Source organism: Dendrobates tinctorius, unplaced genomic scaffold, assembly GCF_039654945.1.
Source record: "Dendrobates tinctorius isolate UK_male_01 unplaced genomic scaffold, ASM3965494v1 ptg000165l, whole genome shotgun sequence".
Lineage (NCBI taxonomy): Eukaryota > Metazoa > Chordata > Amphibia > Anura > Dendrobatidae > Dendrobates > Dendrobates tinctorius.
The window spans coordinates 19,803,018-19,824,256 of record NW_027361832.1 but is presented as its reverse complement, the minus strand read 5'-3'; the positions used below and the strand labels follow the sequence as shown (position 1 = coordinate 19,824,256).

Genomic DNA, 21,239 nt, shown 5'->3' with positions numbered 1-21,239 from the left:
CAGGGTCAGAGAACCTTCCTCCCCTTAACGTCAAAACGCAAATATCCGTTTGACGATGAGGAGTTGACATCTTGGTCGAGAGCTCCCAAAGTAGATGCGGCAGTGGCCTCTACATCTCGTAGTTCCTCCCGGCCGGTGGAAGATTCAGGAACTTTTGCTGACTCGATAAATCGTAAGACAGACACCTTTCTTAAACGATCCGGGGAGGCATGCACGGCAGCTTTTAAGCCCGCAATAGCAGCCACGTGCACAGCAAGGTCAATGTTGGTGTGGCTGAATGACCTAGAGGACAAAATAAAGAGCGGAGTATCCCGAAACAAACTCCTTTCCTCTATTCCCCTCATGAAGGGAGCAGCGGCTTTCCTTTCTGACTCCTCAGCGGACTCTCTCCGATTATCTGCTAGAGCAGCAGGGCTAACCAATTCGGGCCGGCGGGCCTTATGGTTAAAGGGGTGGAGAGGAGATACGCAAACAAAGACTAAACTTTGCGCTATACCCTGCCAGGGTAAGTACCTATTTGGCACGGAATTGGACGAGATCTTAACAAAAGCGGGGGAGAGAAAGAAAGGGTTTCCTATCCCGTATATTCCCTTTAACAGGAGGGCCTACAGGAAGCCTCCGTTCGGGAAAAAGAGAGATTTCAAACCTCAGGACCGCTGGGGAAATAAGGATCCCAAACAGAGGCAGCCTTTTTGGGAAACGTCCCTTCAGAGGAGACAGGTTCCGCTAGTACCAGTATACCGGTAGGTGGTAGACTACTGAAGTTCAGCCACCAATGGGGGAAGATTACATCCAACCCCTGGGCCATTGATATCGTCTCATCGGGCCTAAAACTAGAATTTGTTCGGCATCCACCGAACTCCTTCCTATTGACTTCTATGAAGTCCCAAGCACAAAAGGAAGCACTGGAGATGGAGATTGCAACGCTGTTAACTAAGCGTGTTCTGATAGAGGTCCCGGGGGACGAAAAGGGAGAGGGCTTTTATTCTCCCCTATTTTTGGTCCCTAAGCCAGACGGCTCTTTTAGGACTATAATAAATTTAAAAAAGCTTAACACATTCTTGAAGCTGAGGTCGTTTAAAATGGAATCAATAAATTCAGCAATAAAACTCTTGTTCCCCAGGTGTTATATGGCAGTCTTGGACCTAAAGGATGCCTATTACCATCTCCCCATATACCAGAGGCACCAGAGGTTCCTGCGGGTAGCGGTCTGGTTCGAGGGTCAGATTCAACATTTCCAGTTTACGGCGATGCCGTTCGGACTATCTATGGCCCCTCGAGTGTTTACCAAATTGATGTTGGAGGTGATGTCATATATAAGGCTGAATGACACCCTAGTGGTCCCCTACTTGGACGACCTGCTCATAGTGGGAGATTCTGTTTCCCAATGTGAAAATAGAATAGCTGATATTGTCTCATCCTTACAGACACTAGGCTGGCTAATCAACTGGGAGAAGTCCAGGCTAAAACCAGTAACCTGTCAGAAGTTCCTAGGCCTGCAAGTAGATTCCGTAAGTCAGAAATGCTTTCTACCAGATGCTAAGGCGCAGACCATAGCTAATAAGATACGGATCATCACTGAAAAACCTGTAATATCATTGAGACAGGGTATGTCCTTGCTGGGGTCCCTAGTATCATGCATTCCAGCGGTGCAATGGGCCCAATTCCACTCCAGAAGATTGCAGTGGGCTATTTTACAGGAGACAGACAGATTGCAGGGGCAGTTGGAAGGGAGGATATCCCTTTCGCCCAAAGTCGTTAACTCCCTAGATTGGTGGTTGGATCCTACCAATTTATCAAGAGGAGTTCATTGGTGGGTTACTCCCTCTAGGGTACTCACCACGGATGCTAGCCCCTCGGGGTGGGGAGCCCACCTAGAGGAAGAGATGGTGCAGGGCCAGTGGCTGGAGGAAGAAGCAGAAAGCTCCTCTAATATGAAGGAACTAACAGCAGTCTACTATGCTATATCTCAATTTCTCCCGCAGTTAAAAGGCACCCACGTGAGGATCCAGTCAGACAATACCACCGCAGTGGCATATATAAACAGGCAAGGAGGTACGCGATCGAAGCCATTGATGTCTATCGCGGAAAAGATCTTTCAGATAGCCGAGGTGCATCTTCACTCCTTGTCTGCGCTCCACATAAGAGGAGTAAACAATTCTCGAGCAGACTACCTCAGCCGCCAGACCCTATATCAGGGCGAATGGGTCCTCAGCCACCACATCTTCGAAATGATAGAGGCAAAATGGGGCAGGCCAGAGATAGACCTGTTCGCAACCAGAGCTAACAGACAGGTAAAAAGGTTCGCTTCTCTCTACAGAGCGGACAACCCAGCCATACTAGATGCCCTACAAGCACCCTGGACATTCCAGCAAGCCTATGCCTTTCCTCCAATGGTTCTGTTACCAACAGTGATCAGGAAAATAAGACAAGAGAGGGCGAGGGTCATCCTGATAGCACCGTTTTTGCCCAAGAGGCCGTGGTTTTCATGGCTGAGAGCCATGTCAATATCCAACCCATGGATTCTGCCGCTACACCGGGACCTTCTCTCGCAGGGTCCCTGCTACCATCCACAGGTCAAAGCCCTGCGCCTAACGACCTGGAATTTGAGAGGGAACTATTGAAGCAGAAAGGCTTCTCAAAAAACCTGATTAATACCCTTCTGCAAAGTAGGAAAGAATCTACAACAAGAATATACTCTAAGGTGTGGAGAAAATTCCTGGCCTTTCACCCAGCAAAATTATCCGGTGAAGTGCCCATTACGGCCATTCTAGAATTCCTTCAGAAGGGTCGGGAATTGAGGCTATCAGTAAATACTCTAAAGGTCCATGTATCGGCCCTAGGAGCCTTGTTTAACTACAACGTGGCAGGTAATAGGTGGGTGACCCGGTTTATTTCAGCTTGCCAGCGGTCAGAGCCAGTTCATATTCCTCAGCTACCAGCATGGAACCTTAGTCTTGTGTTAGATGCCTTCACTCAGCCCCCCTTTGAACCCATAAGTTCAATATCAATGAAATGCCTCTCATTAAAGACTGCTACACTAGTGGCCTTAGTATCAGCTAGAAGAGTAAGTGATCTTCATGCCCTGTCAGTTGACCCCCCGTTCCTGTCGGTAACACGGGACAGACTGGTATTGAAAACAGACCCGTCCTACCTGCCAAAACGGGCAACTAAGTTTCATAGATCTCAGGAGATCTGCCTACCTTCTTTTTATGAGAACCCAACAACACAGGACGAGGTTAAATATCATACTTTAGATGTTAAAAGAACTGTGCTAGCCTACTTAGATAGGACCAGTCCCTGAAGGCAGAGTAGGTCTCTTTTTGTCTCCTTCCAGGGCAACAAGAAGGGGGCTAGAGTTACAACGGGCACGTTGTCCAGGTGGATCAGAGATGCGATCACAATGGCATATTCAGCAAAAGGAGAGGACCCTCCACAGGGTATTAAGGCGCACTCTACCAGAGCCTTGTCATCCTCCTGGGCCGAGAGGGCGAACGTCCCAATTGAGCAAATATGTAAGGCTGCAACCTGGTCTTCTCCATCTACCTTCTATAGTCACTATAGACTAGATTTGTCCTCTACAGAGGATCTGTCTTTTGGTAGATCTGTCCTTAACACGGTGTGCCCTCCCAGGTGATTATCTCTGGAAATCTCTCAGTGGGTGCTGTCGTGGCGAAGAGGAAAAACCGGATTACTTACCGGTAATACTCTTTTGTAGAGTCCACGACAGCACCCGCTCACTTCCCGCCCGTAAAAATTCACAGGTGTTTCTCCTTGGTGGTGGAGATTAGAATTAAGACTTAAAATGTAGAAAGCTATAGCAAGCATAGAATTGTGTGTGTGTGTGTGTGTATATATATATATATATATATATATATATATATATATATATATATGGACAGATGAATTGTGCTAACAAATTGACTAAAACATGTATGGCGGTTCCTCCGTTGTTCTCTGTAATACAAACTGAGGGAGCGAGGGGGACCGCCCCATTTATCTCTCTGTAGGTTTCCTGTTCCTAGGGGCGGATCCCCTCTCTCAGTGGGTGCTGTCGTGGACTCTACAAAAGAGTATTACCGGTAAGTAATCCGGTTTTTCATTTTTATTGCCCAGATGTAGTAGTTTGCATTTTTCCCTGTTAAAAACCATTCTGTTAGTTGCTGCCCACTGCTCCAGTTTATTTTTATCTTTTTGAATCCCTCTCTCTCTCTTCTCTAGTATTAGCTATCCCTCCTAGCTTTGTGTCATCAGCAAATTTATTCAGTTTACCCTCAATTCCTTCATCTAAATCGTTGATAAAGCTGTTTGGCACCTGTAGAGGAAGGAAATTAGTGATGGGGACCATTCATATTTAGGTACACCTTGAAGTGGAGAAATTGTGTAACATATTTTGTGGTCCATTTTTCCCTATTATCCCTCTCGAAAACTTGAGGCCAAAGTAACTTTTTAGTGGGAAAAAAATGCTAAATTTCCATTGACTGTGTGAGTTAAAAAGGCTCACTATACCGATAGATGAATTCCTCAAGAGATGTAGTTTCCAAAAGGGGGTCACTTATGGGTTTTGTTGCTGTTTTGGCATGGCAGGGGCATTTGCAATCTGTTCTAGCCAAAATTGCGCTCCAGCATTCAGTTGGTTCTACTTCCCTTCCAAACCCTGCCGTGCGCCAAGTTATTTTTTCACCACATATGGGGTATCTGTGTACTCAAGAAAAATTGCACAACAAATTGTAATGATCCATTTTCTCCTATCACCCTTGCGAAAATGAAAAATTTGGGGCTGAAGCAATATTTTTGCGGAAAAAAATGTATTTTTTTCATTTTCACAGCTCAACATAATAAAATTCTGTCAAGTGCCTGTGGGTTTAAGGTACTCCCCACACCTCTAGATACATTCCTTTAGGGGTCTAGTTTCTAAAATGAGGTCAGTTGTGGGGACTTTCCACTGTTTAGGCACGGTAGGGGCTCTGCAAATACAACATGGCGTCTATCGATTCCAGCCAATTTTGCATTCAAAATAGACGCTCCTAACTTTCCAGGCCTTGCCGTTCACCCAAACAGTAGTTTTCCTCAACGTATGGGGTATCCGCATATTCGGAAGAAATTACACAAGAAATTGTATGGTTCATTTTCTTCTGTTACCCTTGTAAAAATGCACAATGTGGGGCTAAATTAACATTTTTGTGGGAAAAATTAAAATGTTCATTTTTTTTTCCCTTCCACATTGCTTTAATTCCTGTGAAGCGCCTAAAAGTTAATAAGCTTCTTGAATGTGGTTTTAGGCACTTTGAGGGGGGTGCAGTTTTTAAAATGGTGTCACTTCTGGGTGTTCTCAGTCATAGGCTATGTATTAACTAACTCTAATTTAAGGGCATAAGAATAAAAAGTTTGAAAATGAAGATTTCATGAGGGGTTAAACGAGAGGTGAGTTTTAAAGTAATTCCATTTTTTTTTTTTTTTGCATATTTGTCAGTCTAGTGTGTTGCTAGTAACTGAGAGCTGATACGTGGAATATGATTAGTTGGGTTTGTAAACCCCTATAAAATGTACAGCCAGTATTCTGCGATCACTCTTATAGAAGGGTTTAAGCTTTCGGACAGAACTCTTGCATTTGTGGAAGTTCATTATTAGAAAATGTTTTCTTCTCTACGGCTTCATTCTTCATATAAATCTAGATTCACATAGAGCGGAATTTCTTGCTTGATTTTCTGTAGGATAAAAAAAGTAATTTAGACATAGGCAATATCAGCCGAATCCTCTTCAGTAACCTATCCACTGTTCTTTATACTGGCTAGGTTGTAGCACAACCGTCCAGTTAGGCAAATGGACAGTAATGCTAATCGGTGTTTAATTGCACAATTTTAACCATAAACCATCAATTGCAAAGAACATGTTCACCGTTATCATATGATATGCACGGAATAATGGAACCTTAGCGCAAAATTATATCAAAAGTTCCTTGTAGGTCTAGGGCTGAATAGTATTTCCATACTTTACTCCCTGGTGGTCCTAGGTAGAAGATGGGGCCTGTATTTAATTCCCTGGTGGTCTAGGGTATATGTGAAGGTTGTATTTGGCGTCCCCTCATTTCCTGCACAAATACAGATGAGTGCTGTGCAGAGAAAGGACCCTGTGGGTGAGAACAGCACCCTCCTCTATTGCTCAGATTGCTTTCTTACTGTAATTCAAAGCGGAGTAACTTCATTTACACATTGCTTTTCTCAAATGTGTACTGACCCTCAGAATCGACAGCTTGTTACAAGACTCCTATGACGGAGTGAATTTCATTCTGAACCCGGTATGTTAGAAGGGTGACTGCTTCCTACCGGCTTGTGTCTTCTCTAAAGGATTAATGCATGCAGCAGGGGCTCCAGCTAACCCTCGATCAGCACAGGAGTCTTGTTGCACCTGACTTTGACCCAACCCCAACTGGCAGAAACATAACTTCGAGACACTGAACTTTCCAACTATAAACATTTACAAACACGGAGGGATCCTGGTGGCACGTGTGTCTCCCTGGGGCTCTCTTAGTGATAGTGGATGCTCTATGTCGCAGGTTCCTTACAAGTCTCTAAAGGGCCTGTCACACTAAGCGATATCGCTATAACGTCACTGGTTTTTGTGACGTAGCAGCAATATTGCTAGCGATATCGCTATGTCTGATACTTACCTCTGACCGCTCCCCTGCTGATTATCGCTGATCGCACGAGATCGTCCTGGACCGTTTCTCGTCGTCAGCTTCCTGTGGCACCGACGAGCGACGCGTGGCGGGAGGACGTCCGGATCGCCTTGTCTGACACGTAAGTAGCGACCCCCGACCCTTGCGATGTCGCTGGTGAGATTTGCCTGTGTGGCAGCTCACTAGCGACCACTTAGCGATGCACCAGCGATCCTGACCATGTCATATCGCTGGTCGGGATCGCTGGTGCTTCGTTAAGTGTGACAGTACCTTAAGTTGGGCTAATGGTTCAGTCATGTTTCTCTGTGACATCCCTCTCTGGCAGCTCCACCAGCTGTTTCTACCTGAAGATTCTTCCTGCAGTGTTCCCCCTCACTATAAGAAGAGCTTTTGCTGCTCTTCACTGAGGCATCCATTCTTTGCCTCGATGCTTTGCCGCTCTTGCCTTGTCTTTCCTTGCCTCCTGATCCGCAAAGTACTGGCAAGAGACTCCGTCTACACCACCGGCAGAGAGATGTGCCACACTTAATGGGCATATGGCTGCACTGTTCTGGTCATGTCGGAACCAACTTCAGAATGATTTGGCATACAGCCCCCCCTCCTACTTTTTGGCTGTGTTCACACACAGCGTTTTTTTAGCGTTTTTTACCGCGGTTTTCACTATAAAACCGCTAAAAATAAGCTTCCCAGTCATTTCTATGCATTTTGCACTTTGTGCACATTGATGCGTTTTTTACCGCGAAAAACCTGCATCGCGGTAAAAAACGCAGCATGCTAATTAATTTTGCGGATTTATCCTCTGTTTTGGCTTCTTCCATACGGTTTGAAACCGCTGCGGAAAAAACGCATCAAAAACGCGCAAAAACCGCCGTGGAAAAATAGGTGCGGTTTCTGGGAAGGGATTCAGGTTTTTGAGCAGAAATTTCTGCAACGTGTGCACTTAGCCTCACTGTTGCACCATATAAAGGAAATTAAAAAAGAACCCATACCTAATTGGTATTTGTCTCCGTAACATCCCAAACTATAAAAGTCATTTAAACTCTCTGCACTGTGAAATGCTGTAAAAAAAAAAAAAAAAATGCTAAAATTGCTCCTTGTTATCCCACACCTTCCCCCAAAAAATCAAAGTAAAAAGTATTCATGTCCCCCAAAAATAGCATTTCTGGGTGCCGTCCCAGCTACTCTGAAATGACGAGAAAATGCCAAAAATTGTAAAAATGTTTGTACAGCCTAAAGCTGCACAAAAATGTTGTGACTTGTCAAACCTTTCTTGTCAATTTTGTGGCGTAAAAGCTTTTTTTTTTTTTAAATTGGCCCCATGGTCTCCCCTAAAAAAACATGGACATGTGAAGTGTCCCATAGAACACACAGACTGTAATGGGTATCAGTGAAGTGAAAATCACAGATAAAATGTATGGTAGTGAAAAACGGACATTTATAGAGCATGGCAAAAAAACGTAATCAACCCCAGGAGTTTTTTTTTTTTTTTTTTAATTCAGTTTGTCTCCCAAAAAATGACAACAAACAAATGGTTAAAATGTAATTTGTACCCCAAAAAATGTTACCAGTGAAAACTACAGTTCATCATCCAAAAAAAAAAAAAATCACAAAACTCTTGTTGACTGGTATTAAAACGTAAGAAAATTGTAGGTTTATTGAGTGCCACTTTCCATCGGGACGTGGAAAATTCAGTGACTATTCCTTGGATATAGATTTTAATCTTTATATGCAAGAATTTTTTTTTTTTTACCAGGAGCTGGAATTTTTCTTCATGTTTTCCCCCCAAAGACTTTTCATCCCAGGGTTCTGAATTGAAAAAAAAGTTTAATCTACCAACAAAAAGAAAAAAGTCCCTGCTTCCGTAGCAACTAGCACAATCTAAATCTGAATGCTGCAAAAAGAAACAAAAAACTGGTGTGCAAAGCTGGCTCCGCAATTCGGGTTCAGTAAAAATTACCATATGTTTAAGCAAAAAAATGTATTTACATAAACTACATCATTGTGTTTCAAGGCAAAGCACAGATTAAAGAAGATGCAGTTTTAAAGCTAAATAAAATTGTATTCGCTTAATTGGAAAATCAGACAAAAATCTATTTTTCAGCTATCGGGAAAACAGACACATTGAAGTTTTGCCCTGATTTCTTACCAGTTGAAGCTTCTGTAGGTATTGTTCCTCTCTGTCCTCACTGCAGTTTTCTGGAATGGTTACCTTCCATCGTTGGAGCTCTACTTCCATTTCTTTCTCTGTATACAGATCAACTGGATCCAGGAAATTGGCATTTATCATTTTCACTAAGTATTCCTTGTATTCTACTCTGTAATAAATGAAAAGTTTAATACATGTTCATGAACTACAGAAATGCCACCAAACACTATTACTGACCCACTGCCTAACCGGTTTTGCTGAAGGATGTTGCAGGCAGCAGATCGCTCTCTACGGCGTCTTCAGACTCTGTCACGTCTGTCACGTGCTGAGTGTGAACCTGCATTCATCTGTGAAGAGCACAGGGCGCCAGTGGCGAATTTGCCCATCCTGGTGTTCTGTGGCAAATGCCAAGCATCCTGCATGGTGTTGGGCTGTGAGCACAACCCCCATCTGTGGACGTCGGGCACTCAGACCATCCTCATGAAGTCGTTTTCTAGCCGTTTGTGCAGACACATGCACAATTGTGGCTTGCTGGAGGTCATTTTGCAGGGCTCTGGCAGTGCTCCTCCTGTTCCTCCTTGCACAAAGGCTGAGGTAGTGGTTCTCCTGCTGGGTTATTGCCATCCTACGGCCCCCTCCACGTCTTTTGGTGTCCTGGCCTGTCTCCTGGTAGCGCCTCCAGCCTCTGGACACCACGCTGACAGACACAGCAAACCTTGCAACAGCTCTCATCGATATGCCATCCTGGATGAGCTGCACTACCTGAGCCACTTGTGTGGGTTGTAGAGTCCGTCTCATGCTACCACAAGTGTGAATGCATAACTAACATTCAAAAGTGACCAAAATAACAGCCAGAAAGCATTGGTACTGAGATGTGGTCTGTGGTTCCCACCTGCAGAACCACTCCTTTATTGAGGGTGTCTTGCCAATAATTTCCATCTGTTGTCTATTCCATTTGCACAACAGCATGTGAAATTGATTGTCAATCAGTGTTGCTTCCTAAGTGGACAGTTTGATTTCACAGAAGTTTGATTCACTTCGGCGTTATATTCTGTTGTTTAAGTGTTGAATTATTTTTTGAGCAGTGTATATATAACATATATATTCACACACTGCTGAAAAAATAAAGGGAACACTTAAACAACACAATGTAACTCCAACTCAATCACACTTCGGTGAAATCAACCTTTCCAGTTATAAAGCAACAATGATTGTAAATCAATTTCTGTTGTGCAAATGGAACAGACAACAGGTAGAAATGATAGGCAATTAGCAAGACAACCCCTATAAAGGAGTGGTTCTACAGGTGGTAACCACAGACCATTTCTGTGTTCTCATCATTTTTGGCTGTTTTGGTGACATTTGCATTTTATCATTGCTGTCAACCCTCGAGGTACAGTAGAATGAGGCGGTCTATAACCCACAGAAGTTGCTCAGGGAGTGCAGTTCATCCACGATGGCACGTCAAACTTTCTCCTCAAAGTTTTTCCTTGAAAAAGACTATCCAAATCATCAGACCTCCAATGCATGCAGGGCTCATCCATCACAGCACAGGAATGTCGCTCTCAATCTAAAATTAAAATCTGATCCCTAGTAATGGCTGCACACAAACTTTATAACTACATGCAACACAGGTATGTGGACACAAAATTATCTTTTTTTATTTACTTCCACCAAATCCAAATAGTATTTATTTCAGAGCACACCACAATTAACAACCTCCTGGTACAGAGCAGGACAAAATTGCATTGTTCATTCAATTGACTATATTCCGCTAACTTTTACTGGATATAAAAACTAAAAATGTTACAAACCGATGGACTCAAACTCTCTTGTGATAACCAACAGAGTGAGAAGAGGTGACATCATGTGGCCAAATTAAGTAACACTGGAAAAATACTTCTCATATACTCAACATGGAAATTGCAACACCAAGAAAGAAAAGTTGTGAAATGATAGAATGGAATGACATGTTACTGATATGGAAATAATGGGAAAAAAAGCAAAATCTTCAAAACATTTTGATTTATCTTTATCAAGTATGAATGTCAAGAGTAGAAATCCCCGCACAAACATGCCTCATCTGCTGTCAACGATATTATTAATATTGCCAGTGAAATGTTCTTCATTAGGGCACCTAAATCATCAAGATCACCAGTTGGCAGCGCTCTTTTCAGTTGCCGATCAATGGTGTAAAAGATGTGCATGATGGGAGACTAGTTCAGAGGCGCTGCAGGCCATGGTAGCACATTTAGTCATCGCAGGCTGCTCACAGTAGCACAAGTGATCTGGGGACTGATGTGTTGAAAAACAGCTCTTGGGACACTTTGGAGATATGTCCGTACCACTGGTTCCACCACCAAGCTGTTAGTGTATCTGGAATGAAGATTAGAGAGGTCTGGCTATCATGCATTATGCTACCCAAGACCACTTCAGCCATCAGGTAAGAATGGCATCTCACCTAATGGGCCTGTCACACTAAGCGATATCATATCGCTGGTCGGGATTGCTGGTACATCGCTTAAGCGGGTTTTACACTAAGCGATATCGCTAGCAAAATCGCTAAAACGTCACTGGTTTTGTGACGTTATAGCGATATTGCTAGCGATATCGCTATGTGTGATACTTACCAGCGACCGGCTCCCCCGCTGCTCATCGCTGATCGCGCGAGAATGTCCGGCTCCATTTCTCGTCGGGCGCTTCCTGCTGAGACTTCCTGCTGTGACGTCCAGCGACGCGTGGAGGCGGGCGGGAGGACGCAGGATCGCTGTGTGTGAATGGTAAGTATCGTGCGCTGCGTCGCTGCTGCATCGCTGTGAGATCTTTCTGTATGAAAGCTCACTAGCGATCATTTAGCGATGCACCAGCGATCCTGACCGGGTTGGATCGCTGGTGCATCGCTAAATGTAAAAGGGCCTTAAGTGTGACAGTACCTTTAGGCAACTTGGCCGGTTCTCTGAACCAATTGTTCAGCTAGCTTGGAGAACCATAAGAACTGTTATCTGCTTTCCATTGTGTTCATGTCTTTCTGATGCAAATGCAATTCAGCATGTCAACATGTGAGTGGTGGAGCCTCCAGGGCACAGGAAGTCTGATCGCCTCCCATGTGAGTAGCAGAACTTACAAGATGCAGGAAGTCTAATCGCCTTCCCACCTCGACATGCAGCAGTGAGATTATGTCACCTCTTCACTGCTGCTCCATAGTGGCAGTGAACATGATGTGGAAGGTGAGCACTCCATAGGAGCTAAGGATAAAGTGGACTTTTATTGTAGATGACGGACAAAAGAGTGAGGAACAGCATGGGGTGACGGAATTGATGAGTAGATGACTTCATGCAACCCCGGTCCATGGTCTAGATCTGTGCACTCTGGCCGTAGACAGGAGCTATGTGAATTTCCTAAGCTTCTACATTCCCCAACGTGGTGTTTGGTTGGCCAACCTGAGGTGACATCATCTGTGTGGTGCACAGGTGACATCTTGCCAGCCTGGGATCCCATGGGGTAAGGAAATTCCAGCAACTCGTGTCCCTGCCAGAGCGCATTGACCTGCACCATGGACCGGAGTTGCGTGAAGCAATCTCCTCTTGCACAGCGTCCCCTAAAGATTAGCGGAAGTGTGAGAGGGGCACAATATATAGAGGACAGTATGGAGAAGACAGTATGACAGCATTGTAGGGGACAGTGTGGAGAGAGGGCAGTATGGGGGGGACAATATGGAAATGTGGCTGTGTGGGGGGCACAGGATAGAAAGGATGGGATCAAGAGAGGACAGAATGGAGAGGTGGCAGTATGGTGGGGACAGTATAGAGAGGCGGCAGGATGATGAGACAGTAGAGGGACAATATGGAGAAGAGCAGTAAGAAGGGGTCAGTAATAATACTGCTTAATACTGCGATTCCTCCCCTGATGAAAATAAATGCTAAAAAGGCAACACAGTAGCTAGGCCCTAGTATAACGTGAGCAGGTTATATTTAGCTCTACAGATACAGTATGGCAAGTTTATTACATACTCATTGGAGTCTTTTTCTTCTTTGCTCTCTTCCTTCTCCGTGTGCATCTTAAATGTGGAGCTCCGTAATTTAAAGAGTCCTAAAAATAAATTAAGCATTTGGCTGAACATTTGTGCATTTATTTCCGAAATGTTTGATTGTATATTTTTACAGATAGACTAGACTATGCTAATTAATTTATGAAGACAATAAGGGGGTTTTCACATGATTAATTTTCAGCAGTACACCGCTCCTCTCTCTCCTGACTTCCTCTTCACCAGGGGTGGTTTTCTCCTTAAGATTGACAGCTTGGATCAGCGGCAATGGTCACTCGACTGGTCCCAAATGACTTGTCTAAAGGGAGGAGTGCATGGGCAATGAGCTGATCCCATCCAGCAATCCAAACGCTTCAGAGTGGCATGAGCAGGCCTAAAGTATATTGCCTGTATGCTCTTGGCTCAGGCTACAGGCCACTCGGAGGCTGCAGGGTGGCCAGTAACTTTGGCAAAGAGCTGTAAAGTAAAAAATTAAAAATCCCTCTGTTCTTGAGAATGAAGAGGATTTTTAATAAGAGGTAAATTGTAAGTTGTTTGTGCAAGCACTTTGCAATTTAATTTATTTGAGAACTTGAGACAACCCATTTAATGGCGTTGTACCAAGGTTAGAAGTAATCCTTGAGATAAGAGATAACGTCCCGATTGATGTTAACCCCTCCTGATTCCATGACCTGGGGTATGAAGAGCCAGTCTGAACGGAGCAGAGGTTGAGCATGTGCAACTCCTCTCCATTCATTCTCAGTGTGACCACCAGAGATGGCCGAGCGCTCTGCTCAACTGGACCCACAGAAATGGACGTGAAAATTTACCTTCCAAGGGACCTGGCAACTCTTCAGATATGCCACTACTGTACTTTATTCCATTGTGCTGTAAGTAGTAAATAACATATTAAACACTTTACAGGTTGCCTTACAAGACATCTTTAGGAAGATGGCATTACCTGAAGAAGCTTCTGCAGTCTCCATACATCCCAGTCTCTCAAATAATAGAAACAATCACGTGTGTGATGAGCGTGTAATCCCTTCCCTCGGCAGTCGTCAGAGAAGTCACATTCCTAAGAATTAAAGAGGAAATTAAATGTACTGAAGACGCTTCTATACATTCAGACATGAGGGATAGATTTTCCTTGTAGATTTTGTACACACAGGTAAAATGACTTATAGAGTGTTGGAATAGTGTTTGGCCGGAGTCACACTAACCTGCGCAAAATACGGTCCGTAGCTTACATGCGTAATACAGCGAATGACCCCTAAATAGTGCTCCGTAGGTCATCCGTAAGCCAGGTGAGGTCGCGTATTTTGCGCATGTCTGCATCCGTATGTAATCCGTGTGGCGAGATTTTCTCGCAGCCTTGCAAAATGGACATTTAACGGTTTTGAGGCCTGCAAACAATTTAAATCATTAGCCTGCACCCTATTTATACACTCTGAAACAGGTGGCTGCCTCCATTCTGTCCATTTGTGAGCTTGCTTTCACGAGGTGTGTTGGTGTTCTTTGTGCAACATGGCAGAGGGTCTGAGATTCAATACAACTGAGCAGGTTCTCTTTACCTGGCTTTTGTCACGGCGCTTTGGGCAACCATACCCAGTGAAAGTGGATCCGCGGAGGAGGAGACGCATGTGGGTCCATCCACTTTTGAGGCAACGACTCACAAGAGGTCATTTTCACCGCCTCTATTCTTCTCTGCGGGAGCATCCGGAGAAATTTTACCAGTACTGTCGCATGAGCATTTCCACATTTGATCGACTCTTGGAGACAGTGCGCCCTGGGATAACCTTTCAGGACACAAGGATGCGCAAAGCCATATCTGCAGAGGAGCGACTTCTACTCACAATACGGTATGTACTACACAACCACATTCTCTATGTTTATAATGTGTGTGCTAAATTATGTTTTTTGGCCTTCTTGGACAAAGTTTAATGCCCTCATCTTACTCCAAATATGTTTCAACTTACACACCAGAATGTTAGATCTAATATGTCCTGCATATCACTTAGTCATTGTGCCACCAAATATGTGTGTGTTATTCTATCTCAATTCCTACCAAGTTTGGTCGGCATGTAACTGATTTTTTTGGACTTTATGCATTCTAAAATTAACAATTTCTGTTGTTCTACAGCTTCCTGTCCACTGGCCTATCTTATGCCGCCCTCCACCATGAGTTTCTCATTGGAAGATCAACCATTTCAGGCATAGTGAGGTCTACATGTGCACAAATCTGGACAAGACTCCATCAAGTGGTCATGCCCGAGCTCAGGATGGAAGACTGGTTGAGGATATCAAGGGACTTTGAGGAGGACTGCCAGTTTCCAAATTGTATTGGGGCCCTGGATGGCAAACATATCAGGGTGCGTAAGCCGCCGAACTCTGGCTCCCAATTCTTCAATTATAAACAATACTTTTCTGTTGTATTGTTGGCTCTGGTAGACCCTCAATACAAGTTTATAATTGTTGACATTGGGGCCTATGGAAGGACGGGAGACTCTAGAGTCTTCAATACTTCCATAATGGCTCGGCAGCTACGCACCAACCAGTTGGATATACCACCACCACGCCAGCTACCAGGCTCCCCTGAAGAATCAGTCCCTTATGTCCTCGTGGCAGATGAGGCCTTTCCGTTATCGCGCAATGTCATGAGGCCATATCCCCGGCGCAACCTTGACCACAGGCGCAGAATTTTTAACTTGCGCCTATCACGTGCTAGGCGACTGGTGAAGTGTTCCTTTGGGATTCTTTGTGCCAAATAGCGGGTACTCCAGTCTGCCATTCAGTTGAGTGAGCAAAATGTGAATGAAGTTGTGAAAGCCTGTGTTGTTCTGCATAACTTCACCAGGATACATGATTGTTCCTCCTCTGATGGTGTTGTGCGTAGGCCGGACAATGTGCACAGGGTGAGACCACCTATGAACCCTCAACATAGACCGCTTTCTGGCCTCAAAGTGCGTGATATTTTCACTAATTACTTTATCTCACCTGAGGGGGCAACTTCTTGGCAAGAGCATGCTGTGTCTATGTTATAATTTGTTTCTTTAATTGTGTCTAAATATATATTGCTCAACCCCTTATGATTCTATGAGTGTTTTATTGCATTGGTTAGTGTATGTTAGTATGTTGTGAGGGATTGTGAAAAATCACACAGACGTTAACTATAGTAGACAAATTTTTAGTTTTGCCTTTTTTTTTTTGGTTTGCTTAAAGGCAAACATAATATTGCCATAAGAAAATTTTGGCAATGGGCAAAATGACCCTTTGTGCCTTCTTTAACTTTTTTGAAAAGTAACATTACATAACAAAACACAAAAAAAGATTAGGCAATAACAACATTGCTGCATGACAAGATTAAACTAGATTTGCCAAAAAAAGGTGAGCTCCATCACCAAAAGAAATGCTAAAAGATAACACTCACATTTCCTCATAATGTTTTCCAATCATAAAAAGATTCCACCATGACAGGCAAGGCTACCTCACGGCTTTCAGACAGATATTACCTGTCTGTAGAACAGACAATATTTAAGCATGCTATACTGGAAAGGATGAAAATACAAAACTCACTTGTTAAGACATAGAGAGAGCGTGATATTCTGAAGGCTGGTTGCCTTGAATTGTTTTACTAGAGATTGCTAGCAAAAAAGGTGACTACTTCACTAAGGCCAGCACTCCTTTCCTAGGCATTAGCAAGTGAGTAGTGTCTTTTCATCCTTTCATTTTACAGTATAGCGCGTTGAAATATTCTCTTTTGTACACACATGTAATATCTGTCTGAAAGGCGTGAGGTAGCCTTGCCTGTCATGATGGATTGTTTCATATGTTTGGAAAACATTGTTTAAAAATTAGAATGTTAAATTATGTACAAAATGTTGTGATGGAGAACACCTATTTTTTCCTTTCTATTTGGAGCACCAGTTAAAACGCACTGGACATCTCCCGCCATCAGAATCATAAATCCTCATAGGTTGGGGAAGGGGACCGTGGAAGAACATCCTGTGGGTGCTGCTGGACACTGTGGCCAACATCGCCGTGTGTGGGGCCATACTGTTGCCCATGATGCTGGAATTGTCCTGCCTCCTGGGACTGTTGGGGATACTGGCCAGAGTAATGATGATGGTGAGGGGCTTCTTGTTGGCTGTGGTAGGCACATGGCTCATACCCACCAAGATAGCCAGATCGTCCCTAACCAGGTTGGGACCAGCCTCCAACACTGGGTGGGTACAAGTGGCCATATTGGTGGGGTTGGCTTGAGGCTGACATTTGGGGCTGCGGAATAGAAGGTTGGGTGAGGAAGGGGTTGAGGTGTTAGCCCATGTATTAGGGGCTGTTCGGACCCTGCTTGAGCAAGCATCTGTGTGGATGGTCTCATGCGCATTAGATTTTGTGGTGAGAGCTGCCACCTCTCCAGAATTTCAAAAACCTCATATGGGGTATTGGGGGGGGGGGGGGTGCTTGCATCAAGCAGGATCTGAATACATCCCCTAATACGGAGCCTGACCTCACGGGTAAGGGCACGGAGATAAAGGGTGAGGCTATGTGCATAGGCCTCCTCCCCATCATCTGTAGTTACTCTAGATAAATAATTGAGCACCCCTGTGTCCACATTGGTCCTGCTCTCTTGAATAGTGACCTGGCGCCTTCTTGTTCGCCGTGATGTAAGAGCAGCCTGTGGGGAGGCCCTGATCTGGGCAGTTGGGCTGCTGCTCAAGTTGCCCGGCTCTTCCAGGATGGGTGATGGGGCAGCAGCAGACCGTCCTGGTGGTGTTGTGTGTTGGCTAGCCATTGTGTTGTCCTGTGATGCCTCATCTTCAGCCATCCTTCGTGTAGGGGGAGAAGATGGGCCAGCCACCTCATCCTCTACAGGATCTATTATGGGCTCTGCCTTGGAGGCCGTTCCTTGATCCGTAAGGTTGGATTGAGTTCTGTTATGAAATAGAACAGAGGAAAAAATACATCAATATTTTTGTCCCTGTAAAGTATTTGTGTAATGTGGTGTGAGGTATCTACTTACGGTCTCAGATCCAGAATTGGGGTGAGGAAGGACAGCCGGTCATAGTATATGTACTTCCTTTTTACATATCCAGCATCCCCACTCCTGGACCGCTGCTGGCGTTCCCGGCAGTACTAGTCCCGGATGCTTCGCCAGCGTTTCATCACATCTTCCACTGCAATGTAACAGGAAATATTGTCAAATTCACATATTTGAGAGGTCACATTTTCTACCAGTAGTCTAGGCATGGGGCCTTATGGGGTGTGCGTTCTACCCATGGTGGCATATGTAATTGGGCCGATACACAGGGTCTCATTAGCTACACTTAATAATTTTTTTGGCTAGGAGGATGAGGAGCTTGTGGCCTAACCCCAAATTATGGCTGTGTGAAGCCACGTGTCACATCCAAATGTAACGGCCGCATGAGGCTAAAAGTACATGCACAGGAAGGGGGGTGCTGATTCTAGATGCCTTTTTTCTTGTGCGCTAAGGTTAATGATGTTTTGCGTTGTACTTACGAATTTTATGCTGCTCACGTGGTCGGTCACCAAAGTCATGGTACATCTGGCGACAGATGCGCCTCCATGACGCCTCCTTTCTTGCCCGGTTTGCATAATTTGCATCGCGTGGGTCCCATATTTCGGGATGCTCCTGCACCAGGACAATGAGCATCTCCACATTTATGTACGTGGACGCCATGCTGCTGCTGTACTCCGTGGAGGCGTACTTCCTGGCTGTCTGGAGCGCTTTTTGAGCTCATTTGCATGTCTAGGCTTCCTGATGATGGATTGGCCCATTTCCTGTCACCAGCCAAAAGACCTGCGTATTGCTCGCAGGTCACACGTGTGGTCCGTGTGTAATCCGTATTTTTTGCGCACCCATAGACTTGCATTGGCGTACTACGGGCGTAGTACGCTGACAATCGCAGCATGCTGCGAGTGGCACGGAGCGTAGGATACGGATGAGAAATATACGCCTGGTGCGAGTGACCCCATAGAGAATCATTTGTCCGTGTCTAATGCGTGCTTTTAGTGCCTCTCACTCGGCCGTATTCCTCGTCAGTGTGACCCCGGCCTTAGAGGCGTCGGAAACTACTATTGAAACTTACTACTAAATTGGTCTTTCCCCTAATTAAATCCTCCTCTCTTCAATCAATATGAACACGAAATTAGTCCAAATATAAAAGCTATGGCACTTCAACATACATAAGCACACAAAATAGGGTACTGGTGTCATGAAACAACAGACCTAATGAAGAGATCCAAAGAAAAATGCATATAATAAGATGGTAGATTTTATTTCTATCATATAAATATGCACACAAACAATATGGCACGGAATATAAGCACAAAAAAATGTAACCAGAAGGGGGCACCAAAGCAACACTATAGATAATCCTGTGTACTTCCAATATGAAAAAATATATTGCAAAGATTTAATGACCAGGCAAATCAGTTTAAATCGGAATAAATATACATAGGTAAAAAATTCATACATTAAACCGAGTCCATTATAGCACAACTAGACAATAATTGATTCCTATAGTCTAATGAGATGATGGCAAATAATATGGCGCTACAATTTCTCCAAGAGATTTAATTTGCCCCAAAATGCACATATGCACATATAAAGACTCAAATACCCATAATAATGTAACCGCTACCAGGACCGCCATGTATATCACCTTAAAAAGTTGCCGCAAGTTCAAAGGAGTGAGCCGTCTGTGCCCCCTCGCCCCCTTTTTCTTCAATCAATGTTGAATGCAGCAGTCAGGCTCCTATTTCTATCAAACTAATAGGCTAGTATCAGTGCAATGGTTGCCCAACCTCCATAGATTTCTGTTCAAGACTCTTCAGCTCTCTGGAATGCACAACCTGAACAAGCAGTGTCCATTGGTTTCAAGACACTCTAAAAACACATCTTAGGCTAGTTTCACATTAGTGTTTTTTAGCGCAGCGCTTCGTGCGCAATAGAACCGCATGCAAAAAACACATCATGCGCCTTGCATGCGATTGCTTTTTTTGGCTCATGCGTTTTAACCAGTTTGTAGCCATGTTAACTCTTAAAACGCATGCGATTTAAAACGCAGGTGTACGCATATCCATGCGCACGCCTGCGTTCCCATAGACTGTAATGTGATTTTTGGGGCATTCCGTGCGCATGCATTTTTTTGACACAGGTTGGACGGACCAAAAATGCAACAGGTTGCGTCCGGCGCGCCTAGGCGCACATTACAAAAAAAGAATGCGTACGAAAATGCATACAAATGCGTGCAAATGCTAGACCATGCGCCCCCATGTTAAACATAGGGGAGCATGGCGTATGTGCACGCACTAAAAAACGCTAGTGTGAAACCAGCCTAAGGCCCCCTTCACATGTCCACATAAACCGGTACTGGAAAAACTGTACAGGTGTCAGTGTTTTGGATCAGTGTGCCATGTGTTTTTCAGGTATGGCTTAATGAAAATCAATTCCAAAGCTTCTACTGTATTTTGCAGTGTGAGATATGTACAGCACACCGCACTGATGCCATCCATGCCCTGTACGTGTTTTACATGGACCATAAAGTTGTACTGTCCCCTGTCATCCATGCTCCTGGTAAAAAAACTGTGTCTCTGTGTGGTTTGGATGGACACTCGGTCCATACAGACATGGACATTTGTGCAGCACCATAGATTATAATGGGTTCGTGTTGTATCCGTGAAAAAAAAGGTTCCACACGGTTATGTGAAGGAGGCCTTATAGGCAGGCTGATCACATCACTAATCTAACTTGTCTCCATTTCCCCCCTCCCTTGTTTTTTTTCTCAAAACCTGGTGCCTTTTTCAGCATGATTTTCAGTGTAAACCAGACTCCATACACTCAGTATCACTTCATACCTGTACATATACAGAATCTTGCTGGTGACCAGTTCATGCAGCGTTCATTATAAAAGATGACTGTGTGATTATAAAATACAAGCAAATTTTAATTTTTACGTCACCTGTAGAGTTAGTGTGAATCAACTCACTTGACTCAGTCTATTGGTCTCAACAGTGATCTGCGACCATAGGACGAAAGCCGTGATAACTACCTCTTACCCGACGCACCGCGGCTCTTCTTATGATTGGCGCAAAGTCACTGTGTGTTACTCCACCACGATGACATCCTACCTGGTCAGCTAATCAACAGAAGAGCTGTGGAGGCCATCAGGCAAGAGGCAATTCTCAGGGCTCCTCTGCAACAAGCATAGGTTACTATCATGGTCAATGGACCAGGTTGTGCAAATCAATTTGCACCAACTGTAGCACTAGTCATCCCTATTTCCTCACTTCCATTGTTGAGTAATGAGTTGCTGTGTAATGTCTGATCTTGCTTGTACTTGTTCCCTCTGAATGATGCGGAATATGTT

At 44.3% G+C, this 21,239-nt stretch overlaps 1 protein-coding gene across 1 annotated transcript in view; it reads right to left on the bottom strand.

Annotated features, from left to right (window-relative positions):
* Positions 1-4,791: 4,791 nt before the first annotated feature.
* Positions 4,792-21,239, bottom strand: part of LOC141053185 (E3 ubiquitin-protein ligase RNF31-like) — a 67,898-nt gene continuing 51,450 nt past the window's right edge. The window contains exons 11-15 of the mRNA XM_073550554.1: positions 13,811-13,924; positions 13,680-13,737; positions 12,836-12,914; positions 8,826-8,994; positions 4,792-5,708 (exon numbers count right to left, since the gene is read on the bottom strand). Coding sequence (XP_073406655.1) covers positions 5,655-5,708; positions 8,826-8,994; positions 12,836-12,914; positions 13,680-13,737; positions 13,811-13,924 — 474 coding nt within the window. The 3' untranslated portion in view covers positions 4,792-5,654. The remainder of the gene's footprint in view (positions 5,709-8,825; positions 8,995-12,835; positions 12,915-13,679; positions 13,738-13,810; positions 13,925-21,239) is intronic.